The following is a 14,597-nucleotide window of genomic DNA, read 5'->3' as shown; positions in this document are numbered from 1 at the left end:
TGGATGTAGATATCTTGTCCTCAGCACCATTTTTCCTGCACTCGTCGGCTCTGGGGATTGTCAGCAACTTTCCTTTTACGGATGATCATCTCGATCTCGTGCGCTGTGACTTGTCAGTCAGCCGTAGATCTTCCTCGCCGATGAGACCACCCCTTCCTTCACCTGTTTCCCTCTGATATCATGGCCAGCAACATCCTCCGTCGCACTTTTGCCTCCAGCGCTCCCTCAACTGTCAAAATCGGCCTGATCCCTGCCGATGGTATCGGCAAAGAAGGCAAGTAGAATACAATTTTGCATAGTGCACGGTAGACCTGTCAATGCTGATGCCTTGGTTACAGTTATCCCTGTAGGTTTCTGATACGCGAAAAACATGCATCTGAGAGCAGGAAATGTCCTAATGCACTGTATTCACAGGCTGCTCGTACCGTCCTGGAAGCTCTGCCTGACGGTCCCAAGTTCGAATTCGTCGATTTGGACGCCGGTTTTGAGCACTTTCAAAAGACAGGCACGGCCTTGCCCGAGAAGACCCTTGACATCCTGAAGCAGGAATGCAACGGAGCCTTGTTTGGCGCTGTTAGGTAACGCAGCCAAGTTGGGCTGGGGTTATGTGAGACGCGAACTAACGTTCTCTCTACTACTGCTGATGACAGCTCGCCGTCGCACAAGGTTGCCGGTTACTCTTCACCTATCGTTGCACTTCGCAAGAAACTCGATCTTTACGCCAACGTCCGTCCCGTTGCCTCTGTCAAGTCCCCCGCGTTCCCTAACCAGCGCGAATTGGATATGCTGATCATCCGTGAGAACACCGAGTGTTTGGTACGAAAATAACAAAGATGCATAATTGAAGTCGTGTGGGAAAGAGACTAAATAGCATGCATTTGTTAGTACATTAAATCCGAAAGACAAGAAATCGATCCTGCCACTGGATTGAAAGTAGCATATGCTGACCGCAAGATCACCGAATATGCCTCTGAGCGTGCTGGCAGAATGGCATTCAACATGGCGCTTACGCGCCAAAAGTTGCGCGAACAGAAGCCGTTGGACAAGCGATTCTGGAAGGTATTAAATGCTTAACAAGATTTCGATAAGATGTGTAAATGTTGACCCGTACGTTGCAGCAAAACCCTCGCGTCACAATCGTGCACAAATCCAACGTCATGAGCATAACCGATGGCTTGTGGCGTGAGACCGTCCGTGCTGTCAAGGAAAAGAATGCTGACAAGTACGGTGGTGTGGACATGGAAGAACAATTGGTTGATTCCATGGTCTATCGCATGTTCCGTGAACCTGAAGCCTTCGACGTTGTCATTGCTCCCAACTTGTACGGTGATATCATCAGGTAACTATATCAAGGAGAAAAAATAATTGTTAGGGCCCGTCTCTAATTAAGGATACCTTTGAAAGTGACGGTGCTGCTGCCTTGGTTGGCTCATTGGGTGTCGTCCCGTCTGCCAACGTAGGTGACAACTTCGTTGTCGGCGAGCCTGTCCACGGTTCTGCACCTGACATTGCAGGCAAGGGTATCGCCAACCCTATTGCCGCTATCCGCTCTGCCGGTCTTCTTTTGGAGCACCTCGGCTACACCGCCCAGGCTCTCAAGATGTACGACGCTGTTGACAGCGTTTTGGCTGAAGGCAAGATCTTGACTCCTGACCTTGGAGGCAAGAGCTCTACCACCGACGTTGTGGAAGCGGTCTTGAAGAACTTGTAAAAAGTCGCTAACCGATGACATATAATATCAATCTCTTGTTTTCTGTTCCATCCTCCCCCACCTCCAATTTTGTTTTCACATGACCATTTCTCTAGAAAGCACATACACAAAACCATCCTCTCTCCGTTGATCGGTTTTCATCACCGTCTAAAAGCTAAACAATAAATACAAATAATAGAAAATCTATACGGATTGATGATGCCCTCGATGCGATGCAATCGCTAGCTTGGTGCTGTACAACTACACACCTAATTATCAGTATGCTCCCGCTTAGACAATCCCTAACGGCATCAATGATTGGATCAACAGATGACTGCACTAGTTCAGGATGGTAGAAAGCAGAGCCTTAGGAACCAAGTGTTGTAAAATATTTTCTGGTCCCTATCTAGGAAGGTTAATCTAGTGGTAGGGCCATTATTCTGTTGTTGACTCCGCCCTGAGCAGGTTGAATACCTTATGTAGGTGCTATTGTATATTTTTCCTGCTACCAACAAGTAGATACATTCCTCCCCTCGTTCTTCTGGGCAGGTAGCGAAAACTCACGTTCAATTCCCGAAACTCCAAGCCTTCAACGCATTCAACTTCCGTCTCCGCCCATGTTATAAAAAGTCGAACCAAGCCGCCAGCTCCTTTTTTCTTCTTTGAATCAAAATTCACGAGTGCAGCCACGATGCGCGTTAGAATCAATGGCGTAGCATTGCCAGGAACCTATAGGTTTCTAGCACTCCAGAAGGATTTTCTTTTACCCTACGGGGGAATCAGTGCCTGGTCATTAAGTTGGCAGTGGGGTCACTGAGCCGACGAAAGAATAAATCTTACCACACGATATCTTAAGAAAAGAAAATGAAAAGCCACTGCAACGTGGAAAGGAATGTCTTCGTCCAGCCACTACATAAGGGATGGTTCTACGTAAGGCGGTCAAGAGCACGTCCTGTGTGCCCTTCCATTTTTCCTTGGCGTCAGGATGCAGCCGCACAGTTTCATGGATTCGTCAGTGTTGTGGCTTCTACGTAATTCTGGCGAAATGGGTTTTGTGTATGCTATCTAGGATCATTTAATCATGTCAGAATAATAAAAGGGGAGATAGGGGTTGAGAAGGCACAATAGATTGCAGTGAGGTTACTAGTTGTACCGTTGCCTGCAAAAGCTATGAACACCCCAGCAGCTGCTCAGCCACCCACCATCAAGAAGACATTGTCCAAGGTATGCTTAACCTCACTAAGGCACTAAGCATCTCTAAAGCCCAAGGCCAAGGACACTTGAATGGATGGTTAAGCATAATTGACTTTGACTACATCTAGCTCTCTCAATTCATCCTTATACCTGAACGACTGATAGCAGAATTTTACAATGCGTTTGAGGAAAGTAGCCCTTCCGGTGCCAGCAGCTACTTTTAATCGTTGCCGACATCATCTGAGTCTTGTTTAGCATTTCTCTGTTCTTAGTATCATCTGCATTTATCTGTCTTTGATGTAAAAAGGTTACAAAGCTTGCTGAGCATGACTGCTGGCAGCACGTGGTGGCTGATAAAATACATTTGTACAAAAGAGTTATTAAAGGAATAGTGCTACAATACACAGGGCAAATGAAGGATAAAGATAATATGAAAGAGTAGTGACAGTGGGTGCGATGATAAAAACGAAGACGACACTGGATGGAGGGGAGGATCTGCTTTCGGTTTAGAATCGCTGAGAAATGACAAGCGCCAAGAACTACGAAAGACAAGAAGAAAGTGCGTAAGCTCATGACGACATTCAACAGTGCTCCGACGGGTCCGAGAGTCTATTTACCTGTTCATAGTTAATCTGAATGACGCCAGTTCTATGCACATCAAAGTCCTGAAACGCTCTTGTCAAGCTTCGGATAGTAGCGCATGCTTGTACAAAGTTGTCAAATGTAATGTTTCCACGACCTTTTAAAGAGCCATATCCGTCAACAAACAGCCAGTCAGTTGATATCCTATTTTACTCAAACTCACCGTATTTGTCGAACTTTTGGATGAGGATTGCGATAAATTGATCGGACAAGTTGTATCCAAAAGTTTGAAGTGCGTTCTTTAACTCTGCTGCGTCAATGTTGCCTGAGCCATCAACATCGAATGCCCGAAAACATCGCTGCCATTCTTCAATGTATCGCCATAGTCCAGCAAACTCATTGAAATCGATTGTACCAGTGTTGTCTAAGAAAATGAGGCTATGAGGTAAATTCTCCGTGATGCCAAGCACAGGGCTGTTCTTAGTTTCTCGCGGACTGTCACTTGCCTGTATCAAACATATTGACCATCATGCGCACTGTTTCTATATTGAATGGTGTCCAATCGCCATTAATCAGCGCTCGCTGCAGCTCGTCCACAGTCAAATATCCGGATCCATCCGTATCGACAGCTTCGAACCAGTACCACAGCTGAGGGTCAGCACCGGGAGGAGGCGGCCGTCCTACACAAAAAATTGCTAAATTCAGCTGAAATTCTCTTTGACGCTTGGCAACACTAAAAGCTTCGTACGTTGTCGAGGTGGATACATGGCAGGAGCTGGAGGAGGAGGTGCCTGTGGCAACGGCCCCGGCGGATACTGTGGTGATTGTTGTTGCGGAGGATAAGGTTGTTGATATGGATAACCGTAAGCCATGAATCGGGAAAACGGGAGTCTGGAGAAGGAGAAAGGTAGAAGAGGAGAGAAGAAAAAGGATATGGCTCAGTGGAAACGTGGCTCTTAATACCACCCACGCCGGACCAATCACTGGGTTTGCGTCCTTGCTGCGCATGACTTGACTATATTCCTAGCACTAGGTTGCACAAATGACTTGACACGCTCATGATGCCATGCAGCTGGGGAAACGAAGATCCGTAAAATCATCCACGTACTGTAAATGGAAATGGCGAGAAGCAGGAAATGTACCTGGATTGCGCTCTCTTATTTTTCCTTGCCAGTTGGCTGCTTAAATTAATTTAGTACATGGATAACTGAACGCAAATGGATTGAGAATACTGACACTAAAGTTTTAAAGTCTAGTGCGAACTCCTCTTTTCTCCGGGAGGCGGTGTGCGGAAGACAGATATCTCATTCCGCGCCGAGTATGTCAATCGCTTTATGCATATCATTGCTACACACCAATCCAGAGACACACGCTTCAGAAGCCATCTCAAGGATAAATTATAACGTTAAATCATTTGTTTTAATACATTGGGTCATCTGAATATGCTATTATATTACTTAAATCTGATTAGTAGATACCTGCAATGTATATTAGTAATGTTGCAACTGAAAGTGTAAGGACAAACAATACATACCAGGTATGATGCGGTACTTGACGATACTGCAGTACTTGTCCCAATCTTTTCCATATTTCAGGCGGCAAGCATGATCGTCGCGTCTCTCGCGATGTAGCAGGAGAACGGCAAAGTAAATTGCATAGAAATAGGGGATCACTGAACCGTAGCCGCAAGGCAAACATCCAGCCAGAGCAATGAGCCAGTCACCAAAGTAGTTGATGTGACGAGAGACTCCCCACCAGCCCGAAATAATCAACTTTGTACCACGTTCAGTCTTGAGATATTTGAGGTCTAGATAACAGTGTATCAACATACACATGCAATGCTTCGTTTCTCTTTCCAAACTTACGCTTCACTTTGTCACTTTCTGGGTTTGTACGGAACTCATTCTTTTGGGAGTTTGCGCTTCGGAAGATATAGTAGCCCAATGCGCAAAGACCGCAGATAAGACTAAATTCGAGGTTGCTGAGATCCCGAGGGAAGTCTACCAAGTAGCGAGCTTGGATAGTATATGTCATGGGCAGCCAAGAGTACAACCCAAACATAAGCATATATCCAGCGCCCTCTGTTGTCGCCGATGTTAGAATGAATTGTAAGTATTACTTGGTCTACTTGGTTCTTACCTGAAGTGATATCTATTGTGGTGAGCACCTTTTCTTCATTCCAAAGTGCATCAGCCACATAAAAGGTGTGGAAAGCAAGAACAAGTATCATAGAGTTTGTGACACGGTTAAGATCGTGGTATTGTTTGTATGCAAAGCAAAAGTTGATCCAAATCCACCCCAAGAGACCAGGCCGCAGTTCAGTAAAGAACTTAATGTCAAAGTCTCCAATACGAGGATTGAGTTCTCGTCCCATAACGAACTATATCCCTTATTAGTGGAATGTATAACTTTGATTTGGCACCGCCACTCACATCATAAATTGGATTTCCAGAATTGCCACCCAAGGATAACAAAGCACCTGGGTGGAAGCTTCTAATGTACAAGTACAACGAGATTACATAGCTGAAAACAATGGATGTGCCGACCAGACCGAGCCAATGATCATAGACGAAGAGGAAGATATCGGGTCCAAAATGATTAGCTAGCAAACCACTGACGATAACCAAGTTGCAAAATGTTGAGAAACCTTTTCATAGGTTGTTAAATGCATTGTGTACGTGAAGACTCCATATTTCCGTTGATTTACCATTCAATCGATACTTGAGCACGCTGCCGTCTCTAAGCTTTGTTCCTGGCACAACGTCGCAGCTGAGCACCAGATAAAAGACAACCAAGAGACCAATGAAGGCAAAATACACCAAGACTGCGAGAGGATCTAAGAATTTGTCAGCAAGCTCGCGCGTCCACAGCGAAGATAGGAATCCCTTGGGATCGGCAAGGAAAGATTTCGACGGATAGCCTGTGTTGTCACAGCAGACCGCAAAGAAAAGCACCAAAAGTGGCAATGCAGTTACAAAACCAACTGCCCCCGGTGGTCCGAGAAACTCATAGCGCGTCGTCCTTGGATTGAGCGCTGCTCCAGATGCAGCAGCAGCAGCTGTTGATGCTGAGGACATTGCGGTACAAAGACGAAGCTCTGTGCTGCGTTGGACCCCGCGCGCGCACGAGGTTTTGATTTTTGGTTCGGTCGATAATGCCGACGGGAAAGGATCAATAAGCTCAACCACTGAACCGTATTCATGTAAAGATTAATGCGAACAAGTGTATAGGCAGATCTGCCTATACAATGTTTAAAAATTGCTGCTTGGCTGTAAACAAGAGGTCCAAATTCTTAGATTCATTACAGTTTCATCGTTAAAACTACTATCATACATATTCTATATGTGGGCGCATGGCAACACGGTCAAAACCACCATAGTGAAAAGATAGAGGCGGGAATATGAAGGATACATGCCAAGAATAATCACGAGAGTCATGCATAGGCACATAGACATGTCATATTGATAGTGGGACTAAACGCGTCTCGAGCCGTCTGTAGATGCGTAGAGACTTATATCAACATCCGGTCAACATATCCGCTAAGGAACTTATTGAGTGACAGGAGGTTCCTGGTATCGATGCAGCAAGACTGCAGTGATATAGTAACTTAAGGTGGCTTGCTTTGCTCTTAAACTATAAATGAAGTAAGGCCAACGGGAGGTAAGGGCGAATAGCACGTCGCCGTTGAAGATCAAAGTTTACAAAAGAGGAAACTGCATATATCGTGATCGCCCCAGATTTCATCTCAACTAGGGCAAAGTTGAGGCGTTCCAATGAAAAGGTGGATAAACAGCTAAACAGGGGTTGAGAAATGCATGCCGTGGGCTTTTCTGTAAAAGCACTACTTAGTTGGCAAGTTACCCCGAGGGATTGCCAAGCGATCTGCAGTGGCAGAGTTGGCGACTCCCAGGGCAGCGGGATTGTTGACAGATTTGGTAATTTGAAAGATCTCAGCAATTATTGACAAATGAAAACCAAGAAAATATCGAAGAAACGCAATATAATTAAAGCTACTATGTGCATAGTCAGGATAAGGATACTGACTATGCCTCAAACAATGCTGTAGGCATGCGCACCTAAATATAGCGAGAGTTGAATGATTTCCTCAGCGCCGCGGTCGCCAAATTCGATCAAATGGGCGTTCGGGGGTGTGCGTTCGCGAAATAAGTTTTGCTTCTTTGTCCCGATTTTCAATGATTACTCATGACAGGCTGCCAACGCCACTGTTGTTGGATAAGAACGGCAAACGCCCTCACAATATTCGAAACTTCCTGCAAGAAGCCCTCCAAATATTAAGGCACGCCGATCAGACGTTTGCCTCACAGGATCCAGACGACGAAGACAACAGCGATGCCGACGCTGATGCCGAGAACGACGCCGACGGGGCCGTATCGTGGAAACTCAAGCTGTCGCCGACTATGATGACTTTGGACACCAATATACAGACAATCACGGGTTTGGAGAAAGTACTCCAGCAGCTAAGTGTCAACGTCCAGCCGCGTCCCCCAAAGATCCGGCCGCCAAAGTCAATCGCACCAGATCAGTACGAGACGCCTGGATTCCTGTATTCGATCGCCACTGCTTTGCACCTTTCGTCTATATTCCCAGTACCGAAGAACGATTTGTTTCGTCAATTCAATTCGATACAATTGATGCGAGAGTGCGTGCGTGCCTATGTTGCGTGCGACGGCGCTCTGTTCCACGATATCCCGTCATTTCTGACAGACACAGAAATGGTCCTCTCTCACCCCAATGCATCTAAGCAGTATCCAATGCAGACGCTCTTGGTGCTCTGCATTTGCTGTCTCATGATCCGGCATGTCTCCACTCACAATCGAAATCACCCAACAGTAGCCGCCTCGTTGATGCATGCGTATTACGCTCATGCCCGCCTTTTGCTGCAAGATCTGTTTGATGTTCGTCATATATATGTTGTTCAATCACTCTTTATCCTGTCTCTTTATCCACATGGCCACATTGACATGTTCTCTCCTGCACGGACGCGTTCATCACTCTTATCAATGGCGACACGCTTGGCACTTGCGATGGACTTGCATCAGCTAGACGCAAAAGGCAACGGTGACGATTCTGGAGAGAAAGAAAGGATAAGACGTCTCATGTGGATGATACTATGTGCTGATTACTTTGCAGAATGGAACGCATCAGGCAAGAGCGGGCGCATCAACGTCGCAGAATGGCACGTCAATTTCCCTCAACCGTTGCCTAATGAAGAGAATTCACGACGAGTCGAATATCTATCACAGTATTGTCGCATAGTGATGATACGCAAAATGCATTTATTTCGGTCAGCTTACCACATTGTCATGCAATCCCCAAAAGCTCTCGAAAATGCCACGGACGAAATGCTGTTTGAAACCTATATGGGTACTCCAGCGTCATTCCATCTAAAGTTGGAAGCTTTTCGAGAAAAACAGTGGAGCAAAGCTGATATCGAGCCATTACTCTTGTATTCGTTGTACTACGACACCTTGATATCAACACATATATCTTTCCTGCCGGAGCATTTTCTATCCATTTTTGAAGATGATCGACCAACGCGGGAAGCATGCGCGACAGATATCTTCCAGCGAGTGGCATCCAACTCTGTCATACCGTTAAAGCCTATGCCAGACTTCGGATCGTATGCTGTACCCAATACCAAGGATGCAAAACCAGCCTTGCGACCAGATATAGAGTTCCACTGCGTAGTTGGCTGCATCACAGCAGCGAGCCATTACACCCTTATTCTCGAGTTACTAGCGTCACTGGACCCGATCGGATGCCGCCACAACCCTGTCTATGGTGTACTGTTGACATCCCATCTTTACCACATGATCGAGATCAATTGCAACGACGCAGATGTGCAGTTTCTATGTCGAATCAATCTGGTCCGGACACAAAGGCTGCTCCAACACGCACGAAATATGTTTGCCGATCCGGCAATTCTCTATCTCGAGCAAGTATTGCCACGATGGATTTATGCTCCCATGAACGATCCAATACAGCAGCTGCAATCCAAGGCTTCGGACATTGCACAGGCGCTCAAGGAAAGGACAAAGTACTGTGTGCAAGGAGGAAGAAAGTAGACCTTATTGATACCCCATTGTATGTACATATATTGCAAAAAGAAAGAAAGAAAGAAAGGCTGCAGCTTCTATTGAAGAATTTGCGTACGTAGAGTCGGTTCGGTACCAAAATTACATGAATTGTAAAGTGTTGACAAAATGTATAAGTCACAGAGGATACATTCAACTTGGATTTCTATGGTGTTCTTCCATCCTCTAATCTAAGAGAACTCTAAACCGGATGCAGGGGCAAGAAGAGATTATTACAGATATTAGGAATGCTCTAAACAACCTACTACCAAAATATTTATAATTTCTCCTTTATTCTCTTTGACTCGCTCCAGTTTTCTTGATTCGAGAAAAGCATGTAACTTACACCGGGTCATCCATAAGCCCTCCAGCAATGGTTTCTTAAAGAAGCACGCTGCTGGCCCACACTGAACAACAGTGTCCATTAACCTTCTCTCTCTCCCTGTTGGATCTGCTGTTTGCCGTTTTCTCGGCGGTATCCGTTCTTCTCGTTAAAACCAATCCGGGCAAGTGAACGGCTTGCCGTACACTGTCTGTCCAATAGGTTCGTCTGCGAACTGGTTATTTGATGTCTGAGGACTGGTGTAGAACGGAACAAAGAGCATCCCCGCTACCAAATCGACTCGGCAACCAGTTCGTGGGAAAATCTGGGGTGCGCATAAATTATAAAACTTGGAATTCCGATTCAATCGTATTTTTTATTCTTTCATGGTAATTGTTACAGCTTACAAAAAACATGGCTGCCTCTGACGATGCTATTTTGGAGCTTATCTTCAATCCAGGTGAATTTGCTGATGCATTTGTATACAATGAGTATACGGTGAATTAACAAGGTTGTGGGCAGACGCGAGAGAGTTACCCATTGACAGCGTTGCCAGCATTGTCGAAAGTAATCCAAGTAAGAAAAAATTTGGCCATCAATATAAGGGAACCTTTATCTAATCTTTCCTCGTGCACAGCCAAGAAGATTGACGACAAAGTGCTAAAGGAATTACAAAGTCTTGAACGACAAGCAGTGAAACTTGCCGAAGAAGGAAAGTTGGAAGAAGCATTAAAGTTTCTGAACCAATGCATTGAAAAAGAATCCGATTATGCTTCTGCTTATAATAACAGGTAACTGCATAGAAGGAATGTACTGAGAAAACTGATATGCTGAAAAATGAACAAATGTTGCAAGGGCACAAGTCCATCGATTAATGAAAAATCCTGAGCTAGCAACCAAGGACTTGGATGCTGTCATTGAGATTGGTAAAGGACAGGCTGCTATTCTGCGCCAAGCATATACCCAACGCGGCATTATTAAACGACAACAAGGTGACCAACCTGGAGCACAAAAGGACTTTGAGATGGGTGCAAAGTATGGCAACCCTCTGGCTCGGAATATTGCTATCAGCGAAAATCCGTTTGCAAAGATGTGTAACCAAGTAATGATGGAAGTCATGAGTAGAGAAATCAATGTTGGAAGACAATAAAGATCGGCTACATCATCCTGGCTTTAATTTCTCCAAGCTCCTTCTCGAGTTGCTGTCGTTCGCTACGCTCTGTCTCTAATAATCCTTCAAATTCACGTCGAACCTTTTCAATTTCCTCGCTTATCAAGGCCCGTACACTTGGAGAAATGTCAGCCGTTTCATGCTCTGGAACTGGGGCTGCTTGAGGAGGAGGAGGCGGCATGGACCGTCTTGGAGCTGGTGGAGGTGACATTGGTCGGTCCACACTGCTTTTACGTTCGTGACCGGACTCTATGCGAGGAGGTGGAACAGCAGGAATCGTGGGTTGCTGCGACGATGCTTGGCTTGTTGGCCGAGATAAGGAAGGAGTGGCTAAAGAAGGATGTAAGTATTCGTATTTTACAGTGCAATCCCATAGTAGCACTTACGAGGAGGACCACCCTTTACGCCGAACGTCTATCGAGGAGAATTTGTGATCTAAACATCAAACGTTATGTATATAAAGTACAAAATTAATTTACCTTGGGTGGTTTTGCCATGGTTGAGGGTGCTTTCTGCGCATCAGCATCTATACTCGTCCTTTCAGGCTGCTCAGACGCCGGTCGAGGCGGTGCAGCTGGTGGTGGCACTGGTCTTGACGGGCGAGCTGGAGCGTGATGCTCCTCCATGGTTTTGGGAGGAAGATCAGGAGATACGAGCGGGATAGAAGGTACACGAGGTTTGTGACCAGGCTTAGATTCGGTTGCAATCGATGGTGGTCGTCTGTTAGGTATTGGCGGAGATGTGACCGGACGTGGAGGAGGTGCAGTAGCACTACTCTCGGTGCTTGAAGATGTGCGGTTCGACAACAAGGTTGTGGGACGGGTAGAAACAGGCACTGGAGGCGGTTTAGCAAGAGAAGGCGATGTAGGACTATTGTTCGCGTTACTAGAAGCTGCTGCTTCTGGCTTGATGGTTGGCGGCCGGGCCCGGCGCGGTGGAGGGCGCTGTTCCTCTAGTACTTGAACATAGTTGCTTGGAAATACTCCAACAATACCCGATTCATTTTGGCCTTTCCACCAGCCCTGGTTATCCATTTTCTCCAGAATAATAATATATTCACCCCTCATCAATTGCAGCTCGTCTGTGTTATGTCAAATTGTAGTTAATGCTTATATATCCCGTCAATAAAGATTTTACCTTCGTTTTCAGCCTGATAATCATGGATAACCATGGCTGCAGTAAAAATATTTAGAATTGTAAAACGTTATCAGCATAGGGTCACTTTTACCTTTCTTTTGCGATGCAGGCTCTTGACTTTTCGCTTGCGACGTGGCCTGTTCAGGCGGGGAAGACGGCGACGGCTGACATTCTTAATTAGTTATTCTCCATGATGTGTATAATATCTCTGAATTTACCGTCGCCTCCTGATTTTCATCCAACGAAGGCTGCTTTCCAGGCTTCTTGCGAAGACCCATTCCGCCAGCAAGGATGCTTCCAATACCGCCTTGCTTCACACCATAGGCAGCGAGTTTGAATGTGCCTATCAGGAGGGCATACCCCGTGAGTTCTGGAGTAGTACAAATGCAATCTTTGGAATGGACACTGACTTTTGGGCTTTTGTTCAGCGTTCGGTTCATTTTCCTCCATGGTTTCCACGAGCTTCACGTGCTGCAAAGTCGTTTAATAACTATCATGAGACGTGTCGATATATAATATTCTTACCCTAGCTGGAAAAACGCCTGTCTTGCCATTTAAATCGCCCTTCCACCAACCATCTGCGACATTTTGGTCCAAGACGGTGACAATACCATCTTTCCAGAGCGCAAGCTCTTCTGGATCCTGAGGTTCATAATCCTGCAGTACTTTTGCAAGGATCGGCCCTTACCAACACTATGTTAGCAAACGAGCTTTCGTTGCCACCAAACAATTAGCTTACCGTTCTTGCTCTCCGTGCTATCCGTCACTTTTTCAAGAAACTACCGGCGTTTGAGAAAACAGTATCATAATATTATTGAGTTAAACCGTACGTACGTTACTTGGTACCATTCCAAGTGCACCGGTATCTATGTTTTCTGCTATCCACCAGTCGTCGCTTTCTTTACTGGTAATCCTGACAACGTCGCCTGGTTTAAGACTCAATTCATCGTCTTGTCGCGCCGCATATGCATGCGTTGCACGGTATTTTTCGTCTACAAAGGATTTGCTAAGTTTGACATTTTGCATTGGTTCTCCTTTAGTGCATTACCTTTCATGCTCGCACGTTAACAAGAAGAAGCGAGAAGGAACACTTGGAAACAATCGGGCAACTTTAACCGAAACCCCGAATAGACAATGGCGTAGGACATGGTTGCACCAAGGAAAACGTCCGCTGCATAGGCATTATCTCCACGCCTGCCCCGCTTGATGCATATCATTAGATATCCAAATATCTTTATGGATGAATACATTGTCGCCAGAAAGCCACTTGTGGTGAGCACAGTGCATTTGTTTATGCAACACGAAATGAAGATAGCATTGCGAGCAAGCAATAGTTCACATTGGCCTAGTTGACGTAATATATAATAAGGTAATGGTGTTTCTGTGAGCATAACAGAAACTATCTTTTGTTCAGCGTTCAATACTCCAGCTGTAAGAAATTATCTCGAGACGAAGGATTCGAGGATTAAAAAGAGCGCTTTGTGAGGAAGATGAAGACAATACTGTCTAGGACGCATGCTCCTAGTATTAACTAGATGTTCCAAGTGTTTTACGTTCTTCTCTCCACTACACTACTCATTAATGTACTACGTAAGTCCACCACAATTCATTTCCTTCAGCAGCCAAACAAATGCTCCATCCCCATTTTGAAAGAAAGCAGTGCTACCTACAATAACTCTCGGAACAGATAAAAAATATACAAGTATGAAATTTGGTAGCCAGATATTTAATAATAATTGTTTATTATTATCTTTATTATTATGTATTTCAAAATGTAAGAAGCATTCAATACAAGGATTTGCGTTTCGAAGTGGTATGACAAGGAAGCATCAGATAGGATTTATTTTGTAGCGAAGTACATTAGGGATAAAATACATAAGGACGGAGACAGTTTAGAGGACACCAGCGCCACCGTTGATGACTTCAGAGGCCGTTCCTGCGGCATCCTTGACTTCAGGGGCATCGACAGATACATCAGCACGCTTGCCAAGGTTACCAGCAGCGCCCTCAACGTTGCTGACAGCTCCTCCAGCGACCTTCTTGACTTCGCCAACAGCACCTGCAGCAGTGTTTTCAACGTTGTCAACAAGTTCAGCGACCAAGCGCTTGGCGACGTTTCCAGCAACGTTCTCGACCTTGTCAGTGGCACCAGAAGCAGTGTTTTCGACGGCGGGGACAGCCTTGCCAGCAACGTTCTTGACCTTGTCAGTGGCACCAGAAGCAGTGTTTTCGACGGCGGGGACAGCCTTGCCAGCAACGTTCTTGACCTTGTCAGTGGCACCAGAAGCAACGTTTTCAACAGCAGGGACAGCGTTAGAGACAGTGCCCTTGACCTTGTCTACAACACCGGTAGCGGTTTTCTTGACACCATCGACAATGTCGTTGACGTTTACGGAAGCGTCAACG

At 45.6% G+C, this 14,597-nt stretch overlaps 8 protein-coding genes across 8 annotated transcripts in view; 4 read left to right on the top strand and 4 right to left on the bottom strand.

The window, feature by feature from the left end:
* Window positions 1–180: 180 nt before the first annotated feature.
* On the top strand, window positions 181–1,711 carry VTP01DRAFT_7453 (uncharacterized protein; the record flags this gene model as incomplete). Its single annotated transcript, XM_069386467.1, has 7 exons — window positions 181–274; window positions 339–346; window positions 415–578; window positions 651–816; window positions 886–1,059; window positions 1,119–1,339; window positions 1,405–1,711. The coding sequence occupies 7 exons, from the start codon at window positions 181–183 to the stop codon at window positions 1,709–1,711; spliced, it is 1,134 nt and encodes a 377-aa protein (XP_069241919.1).
* A 1,149-nt stretch (window positions 1,712–2,860) lies between these two features.
* Window positions 2,861–3,108, top strand: VTP01DRAFT_7452 (uncharacterized protein; the record flags this gene model as incomplete). The annotated part of the gene is made up of 2 exons (XM_069386466.1): window positions 2,861–2,914; window positions 3,013–3,108. The coding sequence occupies 2 exons, from the start codon at window positions 2,861–2,863 to the stop codon at window positions 3,106–3,108; spliced, it is 150 nt and encodes a 49-aa protein (XP_069241918.1).
* Window positions 3,109–3,390: 282 nt separating this feature from the next.
* Window positions 3,391–4,338, bottom strand: VTP01DRAFT_7451 (uncharacterized protein; the record flags this gene model as incomplete). The annotated part of the gene is made up of 5 exons (XM_069386465.1): window positions 3,391–3,423; window positions 3,502–3,623; window positions 3,690–3,890; window positions 3,973–4,146; window positions 4,215–4,338. 5 exons carry the CDS (start codon window positions 4,336–4,338, stop codon window positions 3,391–3,393), a joined length of 654 nt encoding a protein of 217 aa, XP_069241917.1.
* A 595-nt stretch (window positions 4,339–4,933) lies between these two features.
* VTP01DRAFT_7450 (uncharacterized protein) lies at window positions 4,934–6,543 on the bottom strand (the record flags this gene model as incomplete). Its single annotated transcript, XM_069386464.1, has 6 exons — window positions 4,934–4,944; window positions 5,001–5,273; window positions 5,332–5,547; window positions 5,606–5,846; window positions 5,899–6,113; window positions 6,174–6,543. The coding sequence occupies 6 exons, from the start codon at window positions 6,541–6,543 to the stop codon at window positions 4,934–4,936; spliced, it is 1,326 nt and encodes a 441-aa protein (XP_069241916.1).
* A 1,116-nt stretch (window positions 6,544–7,659) lies between these two features.
* VTP01DRAFT_7449 (uncharacterized protein) lies at window positions 7,660–9,552 on the top strand (the record flags this gene model as incomplete). The annotated part of the gene is made up of 1 exon (XM_069386462.1): window positions 7,660–9,552. The coding sequence occupies one exon, from the start codon at window positions 7,660–7,662 to the stop codon at window positions 9,550–9,552; it is 1,893 nt and encodes a 630-aa protein (XP_069241915.1).
* A 745-nt stretch (window positions 9,553–10,297) lies between these two features.
* On the top strand, window positions 10,298–11,033 carry VTP01DRAFT_7448 (uncharacterized protein; the record flags this gene model as incomplete). The annotated part of the gene is made up of 4 exons (XM_069386461.1): window positions 10,298–10,343; window positions 10,406–10,459; window positions 10,521–10,674; window positions 10,739–11,033. 4 exons carry the CDS (start codon window positions 10,298–10,300, stop codon window positions 11,031–11,033), a joined length of 549 nt encoding a protein of 182 aa, XP_069241914.1.
* A 7-nt stretch (window positions 11,034–11,040) lies between these two features.
* Window positions 11,041–13,246, bottom strand: VTP01DRAFT_7447 (uncharacterized protein; the record flags this gene model as incomplete). Its single annotated transcript, XM_069386460.1, has 11 exons — window positions 11,041–11,384; window positions 11,441–11,468; window positions 11,534–12,135; window positions 12,192–12,227; window positions 12,283–12,355; window positions 12,410–12,534; window positions 12,602–12,662; window positions 12,717–12,874; window positions 12,931–12,970; window positions 13,026–13,183; window positions 13,240–13,246. 11 exons carry the CDS (start codon window positions 13,244–13,246, stop codon window positions 11,041–11,043), a joined length of 1,632 nt encoding a protein of 543 aa, XP_069241913.1.
* An 837-nt stretch (window positions 13,247–14,083) lies between these two features.
* The window catches only part of VTP01DRAFT_7446 (uncharacterized protein), a gene marked incomplete at both ends in the record, with an annotated part of 1,550 nt that continues 1,036 nt past the window's right edge, over window positions 14,084–14,597 (bottom strand). Inside the window, one exon of the mRNA XM_069386459.1 lies at window positions 14,084–14,551. Within this exon, the coding sequence (XP_069241912.1) occupies window positions 14,084–14,551 (468 nt within the window). The remainder of the gene's footprint in view (window positions 14,552–14,597) is intronic.

This window comes from Rhizomucor pusillus, assembly GCF_041956525.1.
Source record: "Rhizomucor pusillus strain CBS 183.67 unplaced genomic scaffold VTP01scaffold_4, whole genome shotgun sequence".
NCBI classification, from domain to species: Eukaryota; Fungi; Mucoromycota; class Mucoromycetes; order Mucorales; family Lichtheimiaceae; genus Rhizomucor; species Rhizomucor pusillus.
Note: the sequence above shows the minus strand (reverse complement) of the source record. Positions and strands in the feature narration are given on the sequence as shown.